Source organism: Balaenoptera acutorostrata, chromosome 14 (genome assembly GCF_949987535.1).
Source record: "Balaenoptera acutorostrata chromosome 14, mBalAcu1.1, whole genome shotgun sequence".
NCBI lineage: Eukaryota > Metazoa > Chordata > Mammalia > Artiodactyla > Balaenopteridae > Balaenoptera > Balaenoptera acutorostrata.
In genome coordinates, this window is record NC_080077.1 from 43,614,068 (window position 1) to 43,630,253 (window position 16,186).

Here is a 16,186-nt window from a genome sequence, read left to right on the forward strand (position 1 = left end):
GGAGTTTTTGTGTGTCAAATACAAAGGAGCCGAACAAGGTCCCTTTCAGTCATAAAGTTCTATGGTGCAACTTAAAAATATAAATAACTTTCATTTCAGGCATTTCTTATGACCTAGTCTCAAAGAGAAATGCCCCAATTTTAACTTTTTATCTCTAATTCCCTAGAAGAAAAGGCAATTCCAAAACTACAGAAGAGTGGGTACTTTCTATCCTATTCCTGATGTTAACAAAGAACGCCAATTTTTTCTTGTCCCCTGAAACCTTCTGTAACTCAAGGATTTTTGGTACATTTTAAAGAATTACAATGCTTTAAAAGTGGTCCTCTGGAAAGCATTCTGGATCAGGGCTCAGAAGATTCATAGCAATTTGATGAGTAAACCTTGAAGCTTTGTAGGTCTACAAGATAATGACCTGTGACTGCTACCCAAAACCTCCCCACAAATAAACCAACAAGAAACATGCATGAGGAGACTGCACTTAGCTCTCCCTCATAAAGTTATCGAGAATTCCTAATCTAGGTTCCAAAGTTTAAATATCCACTCTTAAGCCTGTATATCTACCTTCACCCAGTAGTCTGAAAGCTCAGTCTTTCTCTGACGCGGGAGAGAAGGAGTTGGCGGGTAGGGTGTGGGGAAGGTCCCTGTGGCTCGGGAGTGGCCTGACCCACTGACACCATCTCTTACTAGCTGGTCTGGATCAGGCAGCTTTGACCCCCAACACATCCTCCAAGTGGGTCCTGACTCCTCTCAGCTTTAAACACCATCTGAATGTTTCTGAGTTCCTGTAGAATGGGCATGAAAGCTGTATTTTGCTTCCTTTGTTCACTAAAGAAATATGTATGAAGCACCTCCTATGTGCCACTGTCCTAGGTGTAGGGGAACAAACACGAGTAAGACACAGACAGTAGGAAGCCCAGGTTCCTTGTTTCCACCATGAACCGTGAACATTCCACGTCTTGCCTTGGTCTCACCCACAGAGGCAAGTAACCCGGTGAACGCGGAGACTCACCTGCTCCCTGATGCCTTCCCACAAGCACATCTGCGCCCGCCATGCATCCCATTCCCAGGATGCAGACGATGATGCCGAGGAAATGCACAGCCTTGTACCGGATCAGCAGGAAGAACCAGGAGAGCAAAATCACAACCGGGATCACAAAACAGTCCAGGAGCTACAGGGAGGGAAGGAGGGAAGCAACAATAGGGAGTTCAGAGGGAAACTTTCCATATAATGGAAACTGTCAGAAAAATAAGTTTGCTCTGTAGAAAGGGCATTTCCCCTGGATCTGTGTTTTTGGGTCGACCCAAAATTGATGCAATTAAAACAGACTCTGAAACAAATGCACATGAACTTTACTTAAACATCCCCCAGCCGTGAAGAAAAGGGGAGAAGGCAAATCAGTAAGACAGGCTGGTGGTGAAGATTCTCCTGCTCCTATGGTGTCAGGGCAGCTTGGCATCCACCTTCCTCAGCACCCTGGCCGACTCCACAGGGACACTCAGATGTGAGGAGAATAGACGGAGCCGTTTTAGATGGTCCCAGCACTCTGGGAGTAGATCTGGGAATGGGAGGTGAGGGGGCAGAGGTCTTATAATAGTTTATAAATTATTAGAATCTAGGCAAAAGTTGAACTTAATTTCTCCCAGAACTTTCTCCCCACTACCAATAAAAGTTACTTTAATCTCTCTTTGAAATTTCACTCTTTATAGGAAAAAAAACTGCTCTGGATGTAAATGCAAATATTAGTCTCAAAAGTTTACAAATACTTTTAAAATACTGTATAAAAAAAGTTTAAAAAAAAGGAGGGAGAAAGAAGAATGAACAGAGTATTTAAAAAATATTTGACTTCATTTCCTGAATATTTTGTGCAAATAGTGAGATTCCACCTGAAATGGAAGCCCCAAGAGATGGTGGAAAGTTTGTCCCGGTCATGCAGCGAGACAACATAATGAAATGGGAAGACCTTTGTGTCAGGAGCCAGAAGATCTGAATGTGAGTACTAGATCCTTACTTAGAGCAGTGTGACCTTGGGCAAACCACAAACTCAGGAAGCCTCAATTTCCTGTTAGTATAATGAAGCTAATAATTCCTACTGACTTTCTCTGAAGATCATTGTGAAGCTCGAAGATAACACATGTGGAAGCATTTTGTAAATTACGAGGACCTCAATGCCAGTCTATATCTGGCTTCCAAACACATGCTCTGGACTCCACAGAACTGGTTGTCTCTACCACACCTTGGTAAGATGCAGTGACTTCTGGTTACTCCATGTGAGGCAGGGTCTCCACTAGATACACGGGTGGCCCCCAGGACTCCAGACTCCATGTACCAAATGAGAAACTAGTGATCTGGTCCCACTGCACAGTACAGCTCCTCTGCTAGAATCCTAAACAGGTGGCCCTACCAGCCAGTAGCCAGATCCAGGGCAGTGATCCCTAACACTCCATCACTCTTACTGTCTATATCCTATGGATCACTAAATCCTGCCAATTCACCTTCTAAACACTTCTTAAATCTACTCACGCCACTTCCGCCACCTAGACCGAACTAGCATCATCTCCTACCTGGAGCAAGCCCTTCCTTCCTGCCTCGGGTCTTCATGCATCCCCCTCCTTCTGGAATGCTCCATCTAATTCTTGAAGTCCTGCCTCCTTCTTCAGGCTTGCACCTATATTCTGCCTCCTTAAGAAAGCCTCTAGGGTCCCTAGGCTAGATCAGGTCCTATTCGATGATTTCCCTATATCCTATACCTCTCCTTTATATTGTCAATTATAATAATTCTTAATTAATATGGAATTATTGGCATAATGTCTGACTTCCCCACTTGTCTGGAGTTCCATGAGAGCAGGACTACATTCCCAGCACCCAGAGTCCTGCTGGGCTTATGAGAAGTATCCAAGAATAGTTATTGACCAAATACATACAAGGATTTTTAATAATCAGTAACAGCAAATTAGAGTCACCAACATTCATTACAGGCTGAAAAATGTTTGTATATTTGCAAAGCATCCTGACCATCAGAATGGCTTTTTGGTACTGTAAACAGCACTTAGGATTCTCACTATCCCAAAAGCTGTTGGTGACCTGGACAGACCCTCATGCTTCTCCGTGCCTCGGCCTTCCCCTTTGCAGAATGGAGCCAGCAATCAGAAGAGTAAGCTGTCCCCGAGATTACTGGGAAATGATAACGCTGAGTAACACCGTTAACCCTAATACGGTGATGGGCTGGGGGCTAAGCCCACACGTTACAGCGCTCCGGGAGGGGCTGACTTCAGGCTTGAAGGCTGGTAGGATTGCACTACAGCATATGGTCACCCACTGCATAGTTAATTAGCAAGTTAATGATCCTACTTGATATGGTAAAATGCTCTAAAGCAGGTTTTACAGCTGGCCTCAAATGCCATTTAAGTATATTAGGAAATTTGTGTTTGCCAGTGAAAACTCTTCACTGGGCATAAGACAGTTGGTGTTTTGCTTTAAAAATTAGAAATGATTGAATCAACAGTTAGAATATTTACCTACATGCTCCACAATTGGGATTTCATTATCTGGCTGGAAGCCCTCGGTCAGTGAAGCTGAAGGCCTCTATGCCTGAATTACTGAAGGCAAACCAGGCCTCAATCTTTGAGGAGGGCTCAAGTGAGCTTTTCTGATTCTCAGTGTCGTTAGAAACCCCAAAGCACTTGATGAGTCCTGGGATCTGTTCTCTTAATGGATTGAGCTGAAAAATCCTTATTTGTGAGTGTCAGTTGGCCCTTCGGGTAGGGAGGACTTTTAGAAAGAAGAGAAGGGGAAAGAAGGCAACAGTACAAACCAGGGTTTCTGGGACATTTCAGCTGGGAAGCGTGGCACCCAGCATACAGTAGGGAATCAACAATGGGTGACTAAATGAATCAAAGAATGGAGGGGCGATTGGTATCACTGACTGTCAGAAGGGAAATTAGAGGTAATCTACGCTGCTTCCGGCATTTGGTCTGGGACGATTCTTCACTTTGCAGGACTGCCCCAGGCTCTCTGCGGGGCATTTAGTACCACTGGGCCCTGACCACTAAAAAACATGCTCCTACACATTTACAAGTGCCCCTCGGGGGCAGTATCTCCCCAATTTAGAATCACAGAGCCCTTTATTTAAAAACTGAGGATTCAGAAGTTTCAAGGGGTGAAGTGATCTGCTCCCCGTCACTCAAACTGTTGGTATCAGCCGCAGTCCTGTCCTGATTTTTTTTAAATCATATTTTAATGAAGGTCAGTAACAGGAATTGCTACAGGTGGAGGTCTCACCACGATTTTTGTAACTAGAGACAAAACAACTCAAAAAACAAAAAACATTTGGGAGTTGCTGTTAGTAAACAGGCTATTATTTTTTAGTGATTTTTGGCTCCAGCTTTTCCCCAGCGGTCATATAGTATAAAACATACTGACAAAATAATTTTCCAATAATTTTCTGGTAGCTTAACCCCTTAGCGAAGAGGTTGTTAGAGTAATAAAAGAGAGCAGCATTATAATAGATGCCCACGACTGGGGCTGTGAAAGCAGAAAATGAATTGAAAAACCTTCGGGTTCTGTCATTAACCTTTTTAATATATTTACCTTTCTTTGCATACATTTCTATATCCAAAAGGAAATTATAAAATATCAATACCCAAAAACTAAACAAAAGAATATTATTTCATAATCATTTTATACTCTGAAAAATCTCCAAGAACATGAAGAACTTCAGAAAGAAAAGTTCATTACCTCTTAGATTTACCTGGCATCATTCCTCTCTAAAGATATAAGCTAATTTCAGTCGTCTATATCATTCATCCTTAAGTGACACCTGCCAGTGAGGTCTACGACCCCAGGTTATCTGATTTGACTGATGGAGGTGCTGAGGCACACCATGCTCAAACACTGGGGCAAAGTCTCTGAAGTCATCATGATAACACCAGGATAATGATTTGAACTTGGTAGTTTTAAATATTTCCTCAGGATAGATTCTTGGCCTGAAACTACAGAGTTAAACTCTTGATGCATATTGCCATTTTTTCCAGGAAGTTAGTGGCTATTTACTTGTCCACCATTAGCAGGAAAATATGAACTAAGATGAGAGAATTGCTTTGCAAATTAAAAATAGGTATTTCAGGTGAGGAACCTTCAAGACGGTGGAGGAGTAAGACGTGGAGATCACCCTCCTCCCCATAAATACATCAAAAATACACCTACATGTGCAACAACTCCTACAGAACACCTACTGAATGCTGGCAAAAGACCTCAGACCTCCCAAAAGGCAAGAAACTCCCCACGTACCTGGGTAGGGCAAAAGAAAAAAGAAAAAACAGAGACAAAAGAATTGGGACGGGACCTGCACCACTGGGAGGGAGCTGTGAAAGAGGAAAGGTTTCCACATGCTAGGAAGGCCCTTTGCGGGCGGAGACTGCGGGCGGCGGAGGGGGGAAGCTTCGGAGCCACGGAAGAGACCGCAGTAACAGGGGTGCGGAGGGCAAAGCGGAGAGATTCCCGCACAGAGGATCGGTGCCGACCAGCACTCACCAGCCCGAGAGGCTTGTCTGCTCACTCGCTGGGGCGGGCGGGGGCTGGGAGCTGAGGCTCGGGCTTCAGAGGTCAGATCCCAGGGAGAGGACTGGGGTTGGCTGTGTGAACACAGCCTGAAGGGGGCTAGTGCGCCACAGCTAGCCGGGAGGGAGTCCGGAAAAAAGTCTGGACCTGCCTAAGAGGCAAGAGACCATTGTTTTGGGGTGCATGAGGCGAGGAGATTCAGAGCACCACCTAAATGAGCTCCAGAGATGGGCGTGAGTCATGGCTATCAGCGTGGACCCCAGAGACGGGCATGAGACGCTAAGGCTGCTGCTGCAGCCACCAAGAAACCTGTGTGTAAGCACAGGTCACTATCCATACCTCCCCTCCCAGGAGCCTGTGCAGGCCACCACTGCCAGGGTCCCATGATCCAGGGACAACTTCCCCGGGAGAACACATGGCATGCCTCAGGTTGTTGCAATGTCATGCTGGCCTCTGCTGCCACAGGCTCGCCCCGCATTCCATATCCCTCCCTCCCCCGGGCCTCAGTGATGCAGAGCCCCCTAATCAGCTGCTGCTTTAACTCCGTCCTGTCTGAGTGAAGAACAGACACCAGACGGCGCCCTACACGCAAAGGCGGGGCCAAATCCAAAGCTGAACCCCAGGAGCTGTGCGAACAAAGAAGAGAAAGGGAAATTTCTCCCAGCAGCCTCAGGAGCAGCGGATTAAATCTCCACAATCAACCTGATGTCCCCTGCATCTGTGGAATACCTGAATAGACAATGAATCATCCCAAAATTGAGGAAGTGGATTTTGGGAGCAATTGTAGACTTGTGGTTGGCTGTATGTGACTGACTAGTTTCTGATTTATATGTTTATCTTAGTTTAGCTTTCAGCGCTTGTTATCATTGGTGGATTTGTTTATTGGTTTGGTTGCTCTCTTCTTTTCTTTTATTAGTTTTTAAAAAAATAATATATTAAAATTTTTAAAAAATTTAATAACTTTATTTAATTCATTTAATTTATTTTTCTTTCTTTCTTTTCTCCCTTTTCTTCTGAGCTGTGTGACTGACAGGGTCCTGGTGCTCCGGCCGGGTGTCAGGCCTGAGCCTCTGAGGTGGGAGAGGCGAGTTCAAGACACTGGAGCACCAGAGACCTCTTGGCCCCACATAATATCAATTGGCGAGAGTTCTCCCAGAGATCTCCGTCTCAATGCTAAGACCCAGCTCCACTAAATGACCAGCAATCTACAGTTCTGGACACCCCATGACAAACAGCTAGCAAGACAGGAAAACAACCCCACCCTTTAGCAGAGAGGCTGCCTAAAATCATACTAAGTTCACAGAGACCCCAAAACACACCACCAGACACGGTCCTGCCCACCAGAAAGACAACATCCAGCCCCATCCACCAGAACACAGGCACTGCCGCCTCCACCAGGAAGCCTACACAACCCACTGAACCATCCTTACCCACTGGGGGCAGACACCAAAAACAACGGGAACTACAAACCTGCAGCCTGTGAAAAGGAGACCCCAAACACAGTAAGGTAAGCAAAATGAGAAGACAGAGAAATACCCAGCAGATGAAGGAGTAAGGTAAAAATCCACCAGACCAAACAAGTGAAGAGGAAATAGACAGTCTACCTGAAAAATAATTCAGAGTAATGATAGTAAAGATGATTCAAAATCTTGGAAATAGAATGGAGAAAATATAAGTAACATTTAACAAGGACCTAGAAGAACTAAAGAGCAAACCAACAATGATGAACAACACAATAAATGAAATTTAAAATTCTCTAGAAGGAATCAATAGCAGAATAACGGAGGCAGAAGAATGGATAAGTGACCTGGAAGATAAAATAGTGGAAATAACTACTGCAGAGCAGAATAAAGAAAAAAGAATAAAAAGAACTGAGCACAGTCTCAGAGACCTCTGGGGCAACATTAAACGCACCAACATTCAAATTATAGGGGTCCCAGAAGAAGAAGAGTAAAAGAAAGGGACTGATAAAATATTTGAAGATATTACAGTTGAAAACTTCCCTAATAGGGGAAAGGAAATAGTCAATCAAGTCCAGGAAGCACAGAAAGTACCAAACAGGATAAATCCAAGGAGAAACACGCCAAGACACATACTAATCAAACTATCAAAAATTAAATACAAAGAAAAAAATTTAAAAGCAGCAAGGGAAAAACAACAAATAACATACAAGGGAATCCCCATAAGGTTAACAGCTGATCTTTCAGCAGAAACTCTAGAAGGCAGTAGGGAGTGGCAGAACATATTTAAAGTGATGAAAGGGAAAAACCTACAACCAAGATTACTCTACTCAGCAAGGATCTCATTCAGATTTGATGGAGAAATTAAAAGCTTTACTGACAAGCTAAAGCTAAGAGAATTCAGCACCACCAAACCAGCTTTACAACAAATGCTAAAGGAACTTCTCTAGGCAGGAAAGACAAGAGAAGGAAAAGACCTACAATAACAAACCCAAAACAATTAAGAAAATGATAATAGGAACATACATATCGATAATTACCTTAAATGTGAATGGATTAAATGCTCCAACCAAAAGACATAGACTGGCTGAATGGATACAAAAACAAGACCTATATATATGCTGTCTACAGGAGACCCACTTCAGACCTAGGGACACCTACAGACTGAAAGTGAGGGGATAGAAAAAGATATTCCATGCAAATGGAAATCAAAAGAAAGCTGGAGTAGCAATTCTCATATCAGACTATATAGACTTTAAAATAAAGACTATTACAAGAGACAAAGAAGGACACTATAACGATCAAGGGATCAATCCAAGAAGAAGATATAACGATTGTAAATATTTATGCACCCAACAGAGGAGCACCTCAATACATAAGGCAAATGCTAACAGCCATAAAAGGGGAAATCAACAGTAACATAATAATAGTAAGGGACTTTAACAACCCACTTTCACCAATGGACAGATCAACCACAATGAAAATAAATAAGGAAACACAAACTTTAAAAGACACATTAAACAAGATGGACTTAATTGATATTTACAGGACATTCCATCCAAAAACAACAGAATACACATTCTTCTCAAGTGCTCATGGAACATTCTCCAGGATAGATCATATCCTGGGTCACAAATCAAGCCTTGGTAAATTTTAGAAAATTGAAAGCGCATTAGGTATCTTTTCTGACCACAACGCTATGAGACTAGATATCAATTACATGAAAAAAACTGTAAAAAATACAAACACATGGAGGCTAAACAATACATTACCAAATAACCAAGAGATCACTGAAGAAATCAAAGAGGAAATCAAAAAATACCTAGAAACAAATGACAATGAAAACACGATGGCCCAAAACCTATGGGATGCAGCAAAAGCAGTTCTAAGCGGAAAGTTTATAGCAATACAATCCTACCTCAAGAAATAAGAAACATCTCAAATAAACAACCTAACCTTACACCTAAAGCAATTAGAGAAAGAAGAACAAAAGAACCCCAAAGTTAGCAGAAGGAAAGAAATCATAAAGAACAGATCAGAAATAAATGAAAAAGAAGAAGGAAACAATAGCAAAGATTAATAAAACTAAAAGCTGGTTCTTTGAGAAGATAAACAAAATTGATCAACCACTAGCCAGACTCATCAAGAAAAAAAGGGAGAAGACTCAAAACAACAGAATTAGAAATGAAAAAGGAGAAGTAACAACTGACACTCAGAAGTACAAAGGATCATGAGAGATTACTACAAGCAACTCTATGCCAATAAAATGGACAACCTGGAAGAAATGGACAAATTCTTAGAAAAGCATAACCTTCCAAGACTGAACCAGGAAGAAATAGAAAATATGAACAGACCAATCACAAGCACTGAAATTGAAACTGTGATTTAAAATCTTCCAACAAACAAAAGTCCAGGACCAGATGGATTCACAGATGAATTCTATCAAACATTTAGAGAAGAGCTAACACCTATCCTTCTCAAACTCTTCCAAAATATAGCAGAGGGAGGAACATTCCCAAATTCATTCTATGAGGCCACCATAACCCTAATACCAAAACCAGACAAAGATGTCACAAAAAAAGAAAACTACAGGCCAATATCACTGATGAACATAGATGCAAAAATCCTCAACAAAATACTAGCAAACAGAATCCAGCAGCACATTAAAAGGATCATACACCATGATCAAGTGGGGTTTATCCCAGGGATGCAAGGATTCTTCAACATATGCAAATCAATCAACGTGATACACCATGTTAACAAATTGAAGGAGAAAAACCATATGATCATCTCAATAGCTGCAGAAAAATCTTTCAACAAAATTCAACACCCATTTATGATAAAAACTCTCCAGAAAGTAGGCATAGAGGGAGCTTACCTCAACATAATAAAGGCCATATATGACAAACCTACAGACAACATCGTTCTCAATGGTGAAAAACTGAAACCATTTCCACTAAGATCAGGAACAAGATAAGGTTGCCCACTCTCACCACTATTATTCAACATAGTTTTGAAAGTTTCAGCCACAGCAATCAGAGATGAAAAAGAAATAAAAGGAATCCAAATCACAAAAGGAGAAGTAAAACTGTCACTGTTTGCAGATGACATGATAGTATACATAGAGAATCCTAAAGATGCTACCAGAAAACTACTAGAGCTAATCAATGAATTTGGTAAAGGAGCAGGATACAAAATTAATGCACAGAAATCTCTTGCATTCCTATACAGTAATGATGAAAAATCTGAAAGGGAAATTAAGGAAACACTCCCATTTACCACTGCAACAAAAAGAATAAAATACCTAGGAATAAACCTGCCTAAGGGGACAAAAGACCTGTATGCAGAAAACTATAAGCCACTGATGAAAGAAATTAAAGATGATACAAACAGATGGAGAGATATACCATATTCTTGGATTGGAAGACTCAACATTGAAAATGACTATACTACCCAAAGCAATCTACAGATTCAATGCAATCCCTATCAAACTACCAATGGCATTTTTCATAGAACTAGAACAAAAAATTTCACAATTTTTATGGAAACACAAAAGATCCCGAATAGCCAAAGCAATCTTGAGAAGGAAAAATGGAGCTGGAGGAATCAGGCTCCCTGACTTCAGACTATACTACAAAGCTACAGTAATCAAGGCAGTATGGTACTGGCACAAAAACAGAAATACAGATGAATGGAATAGGATAGAAAGCCCAGAGATAAACCCACGTACATATGGTCACCTTATCTTTGATAAAGGAGGCAAGAATATACAATGGAGAAAAGACAGCCTCTTCAATAAGAGGTGCTGGGAAAACTGGACAGCTACACGTAAAAGAATGAAATCAGAACACTCCCTAACACTATACACAACAATAAATTCAAAATGGATTAAAGACCTAAATGTAAGGCCAGACATTATAAAACTCTTAGAGGGAAACATAGGCAGAACACTCTATGACATAAATCACAGCAAGATCCTTTTTGACCCACCCCCTAGAGAAATGCAAATAAAAACAAAAATAAACAAATGGGACCTAATGAAACAAAAGCTTTTGCACAGCAAAGGACAATAAACAAGGAGAAAAGACAACCCTCAGAATGGGAGAAAATATTTGCCAATGAAGCAACTGACAAAGGAGTAATCTCCAAAATATACAAGCAGCTCATGCAGCTCAATATCAAAAAAACAAACAACAAAATCCAAAAGTGGGTAGACAACCTAAATAGACATTTGTCCAAAGAAGATATACAGATTGCTAACAAACACATGAAAGGATGCTCAACATCATTAATCATTAGAGAAATGTAAATCAAAACTACAATGAGGTATCACCTCACACTGGTCAGAATGGCCATCATCAAAAAATCTACGAACAATAAATGCTGGAGAGGGTGTGGAGAAAAGGGAACCTTCTTGCACCATTGATAGGAGTGTAAATTGATACAGCCACTATGGAGAACAGTATGGAGGTTCCTTAAAAGACTAAAAATAGAACTACCATATAACCCAGCAATCCCACTACTGGGCATATACCCTGAGAAAACCATAATTCAAAAAGAGTCATGTACCACAATGTTCATTGCAGCACTATTCACAATAGCCAGGACCTGGAAGCAACGTAAGTGTCCATCGACAGATGAATGGATAAAGAAGATGTGGCACATATATACAATGAAGTATTACTCAGCCATTAAAAGAAACGAAATTGAGTTATTTGTAGTGAGGTGGAGGTACTTCATGTCTGTCATACAGAGTGAAGTAAGTCCGAGAGAGAAAAACAAATACCGTAAGTGAGCACATATATATGGAATCTAAAAAAAAAAAAAAAAAAAGGTTCTGAAGAATCTAGGGGCAGGACAGGAATAAAGACGCAGACGTAGAGAATGGACTTGAGAACATGGGGCGGGGGAAGGGTAAGCTGGGACGAAGTGAGAGAGTGGCATGGACATATATACACTACCAAATGTAAAATAGATAGCTAGTGGGAAGCAGCCACATAGCACAGGGAGATCAGCTCAGTGCTTTGTGACCACCTAGAGAGGTGGGATGGGGAGTGTGGGAAGGAGACGCAAGAGGGAGGGGATATGGGGATATATGTATATGTATAGCTGATTCACTTTGTTATACAGCAGCAACTAACACAACAATGTAAAGCAATTATACTCCAATAAAGATGTTAAAAAAATAAAAAGTAAAATTAAAAAAAGTAAAAATAACAATAGGTATTTTGGGAAATGTCCATGGTATTCCTATTTTGTACTTATTGACTTAAAAACTCAACACGTCTTGTTTTTATTTTCAAATTATGACCCTTAAATACCTTCAGAAAAGCCAAAAATAGCATTATGTTTTCACTCTGATAAAATGTCTAGATTTAGAGGCTGTCCTTTGTGTCTAAATTGCTACATGTACTGATATCTTCATTAATGTTGGAGGCTTGTGGTTATGTCTCCTCTCCTCTGGATTCTCTCTGGCAGAAAGTAATAACTTGACCCATTTGGGATGGCCATTTTTGTAGGTCAATTATGACAATTTCAATATTGACAATTTCACATAGTTCACCTAAGAGACCCAAGGAACCAAATACCCCCACCGTATTAACTTTAGACTTGGCTTCCAGAAGCAGTGTTGCCTAGTATCTCCCACTCCAATTTTAACTTAGCCTAAACTTTCTTAGGCAGATATACTGGGGTAAATGGTCCTCAAGCCTTGGACACTGTCTCAGGGATCCTTCCAGCAAGGAACGGTTCTTACCAGTCCATTAAGCAGAGAGAAATGAAACACTCTGAAGACAGGTTGTTTCCTCCTTTTTGTTTACTTTTAAGGCATAACAACCCCACTGAGTGGTAAAGTCCCCTACTGGATACTTCATTAGCTATTTCCCCTTTGGGTTGGAGCAAGAAGGAATGGAGAGAGAGGAAGAGTTTTCTTCCACCCTCCCAGTGTCAGAAGGGAATGGATGTCTCCCCTGGCCTGGCTGGTATCATGGGGAGAACAGAAAAGTCCCTCAACATTCCTTCCCTACCATAACTTGGTTTGGGTGACACCTATCTTCATGTGAAGGTTCATTTCTTCATTGAGAATCTACATATCATAGTATTAGGCATAAATATCTCCGGAAGGAGAAAATCAGAATTTGTAAGAATAAAATGTTAATAATGGTTATCTTTGAACGGGTTCACTGAGTCTTCACAACCCCACTCCCCAAATTCTCTGTGGTTTCCAAATATCCTCTCTTGAGCATATACTACTTTCAAAATATATAAAACAACACCTGTTATGAGAGTGTAAAAAATCTACAAGAGTCAGATCAGTCTTTCTCTAGGGAAGCGAAGAGTTTGTAAAAAAAAGTAAAACAAAACAAAAAACCTGCTACCCAACTGCTTCCATTCCAGGAGAGCATAATGAGGAGGTGACCTCATCCCTCTTTCTAATTCTCTCTGCCCAAAAGAGACTCCTCCGCCAGCCTTCAGTTCCTCATTAACGCTCCCCTCCGGCTATTCACAGGGCTCCGCTCCCCTCACGTGGCCCAGCTGTCAGAGGCTAAACCTGAGGCAACTGGTAGGTGATTCCAGGAAAGAGAACATTTCCGTCTCCATCCTTCCTCTGCTTCTAATTGGCAATTCTCCCGTGTTTCTAAAAGTGATATATATTATAAATTCATCTCCCGTGAGTAAAACTGAATCATTAACAGGGAAGGATCTTAAAAAAGACAAACTTCAGTAACAGAGACAACAAAAGTCCTCTTTTGGCTGACGGTCCAGCTGAAGAGAGTGACATATAATTTAGTAAATGTACCTTCACACGCAATCATGAACCATTTAACTGAGTGGCCTCGACAAGCAGCCATCCCAGAGGCATTTGAAAACCCAACCAGGAGTATAATTTCAGGGAGCAGTGTCTTTCATTTGGAACAGACTTTTCTGGTAGACACCCTGACCCCTCCACACCTTAGGACTTAATGTTTAGGTTTTACTTTCTTAAAATGTTCATATTGGATGAAGCCATGTTTCCATCATGTTGCCCAGGAGATCCGAACTAATAAAATGTGTCATTATGATGACTATATGACAGCCATTTTCCAGAAAATGTCCTATTTTCAGAATTTAGAAAAAGATTTTCACCAGACTATCTTTCTTGTTTCTACTGATAAGGATTTAAATGTGTGAATTTTATATGTTCCCTTGTGCCAGTTCATCAGAACTTCCTAGTTGTTAAAGTATCTTCTCTTACTTTTTTGGCTTCAACTCTTAAAGACAAAAAGAAAGAAAGAAACAAAGATACTACCATGAACTATAAATCTGGGACAAGCACCTAGAAATCTAGGTGACCACCGGAAGATACAGGTAATTAGGAAGACACACACTCTCTAGCTCTGCTGCAGGGAAATCTGCTTTGGGTGAGAGAAGAGCTGTCCCAGGGGACAAATTCCTACTGGGTGAGCATCAGTGGAGCTTTAATCACGTTTAAAAACAAGCTCTGATTGTCAGCAAACTAGATTCCAAAAGTAGAAAGCAAGGAATTAACATTTACTGAGTGTCTACCATACACCAGGTGCAATGCCTGGTTCTTATTTTTCCCATTTTACAGATGAGTGCTAAAGATAACAGGGCATTTACTTGAAGTCACATAGTAGAGTCAGAGCCAGGATGTGGTCCCAGGCCTGCCATTCTCCTCACACAAAGTGAGCTTAAGCAGTCAAGGTCCAGGTGCAGTAAAAAGTGTAAGGATCCAGTTATCATAACAGTGGTCTAGGCAGGGTCGGCCTTAACTCAATCTAGCGGGATTGTGCACTCTCTTTTACATTGAGAGCACTCTTAGAGAGAGGCAGACTCTGAGAGAATTGAAAAAATAATTACTGGTTGTCTGCATTTTTCATATGAAAGAAGGTGAAAGGTATAAGAAAAGTGTGTGAGAATTAGAATTGTTTCTTTTTAGTGATGGGTCTCTGATATTGTGTAGCTATCTTGAATGCTTTTGGAGAAGTACTTGCCTTAAGTCATCCCAAGCACTACGAACTTGTATTTCTTATTTATGCAATTCATGAACATAAGAACATTAACAATAACATTAAAGAAAGTACACGTTTCAAAGCACATATTGAAGGAAATGAACATTTTCTGATAAAATATTAATTTTACATTAATTTTGCATTACTTGTGATTCCTCCCAACATTAAAACAGCAAGGAGGGCTTCCCTGGTGGCGCAGTGGTTAAGAATCTGCCTGCCAATGCAGGGGACACGGGTTCGAGCCCTGGTCTGGGAAGATCCCACATGCCGCGGAGCAACTACGCCCGTGAGCTACAACTACTGAGCCTGCGCGCCTGGAGCCTGTGCTCTGAAACGGGAGAGGCCGCGACAGTGAGAGGCCCGCGCACCGCGATGAAGACTGGCCCCCGCTTGATGCAACTGGAGAAAGCCCTCGCACAGAAACGAAGACCCAACACAGCCAAAAATAAATAAATAAATAAATTAAAAAAAAAAAAACAGCAAGGAGAAACAATTTCAAAAGCTAGGGGAAAACATCTTGTACCTTTTGGGGTCTATCTCTAGGTCTAATTCAACTACTCCAGGTTTTATTAAAAAAGGTAAAGTCCGATTTTCATCACCTTATACTTGTCATTTATTTCTTCAGTCAGCAGATGTTTATTGAATGCCTACTCCATGCTCAGCATTGCTACAGGTGCTGAGCATGACCCAAACACTCTAGGTTCAAGTGGACAGTTGTCAATGAACACACGTCTTTCCTCCAGTTCACAGCCAGTGTCTTCTCCTAAGGACTTGCCTGGCACTGAAGGAGATTCTGCCCTCTGTTCTTTGGGACCTTCCCCTCCTGCTCCCTGAGGGACCTTGCTCCAGCAGCCATCCTGTGTCCCTCCTGGATCTTCGTCCCTCCCTCTTTGCTGGCTGTTTTCCTTCACCATGTAGACATGCCCTGATCTCACCCTTGATGCCCAATTGCTCTGTAGCTATTTATCTTTCCCTCTTCACAGCCAGGCTTCCTGAAAAATTCATCTACAGTCTGCTTCTCGTATCTTGGCCCCATTCATTCCTCAAGCTGCATTGATACTGACAACTCCCTTTGCCATGATGACCAAAGCTACTTTGCACGGCCACTTTTGACTAAAGCTTTCTGCAGCATTTGGCATTATTAACCACTGTGTCCT

General features: G+C 41.5%; 1 protein-coding gene across 1 annotated transcript in view; it reads right to left on the bottom strand.

Moving 5' to 3' along the window:
* SLC35F1 (solute carrier family 35 member F1) overlaps positions 1–16,186 on the bottom strand; it is a 404,087-nt gene that overhangs the window by 47,696 nt on the left and 340,205 nt on the right. The window contains exon 4 of the mRNA XM_057528260.1: positions 1,010–1,169. Coding sequence (XP_057384243.1) covers positions 1,010–1,169 — 160 coding nt within the window. The remainder of the gene's footprint in view (positions 1–1,009; positions 1,170–16,186) is intronic.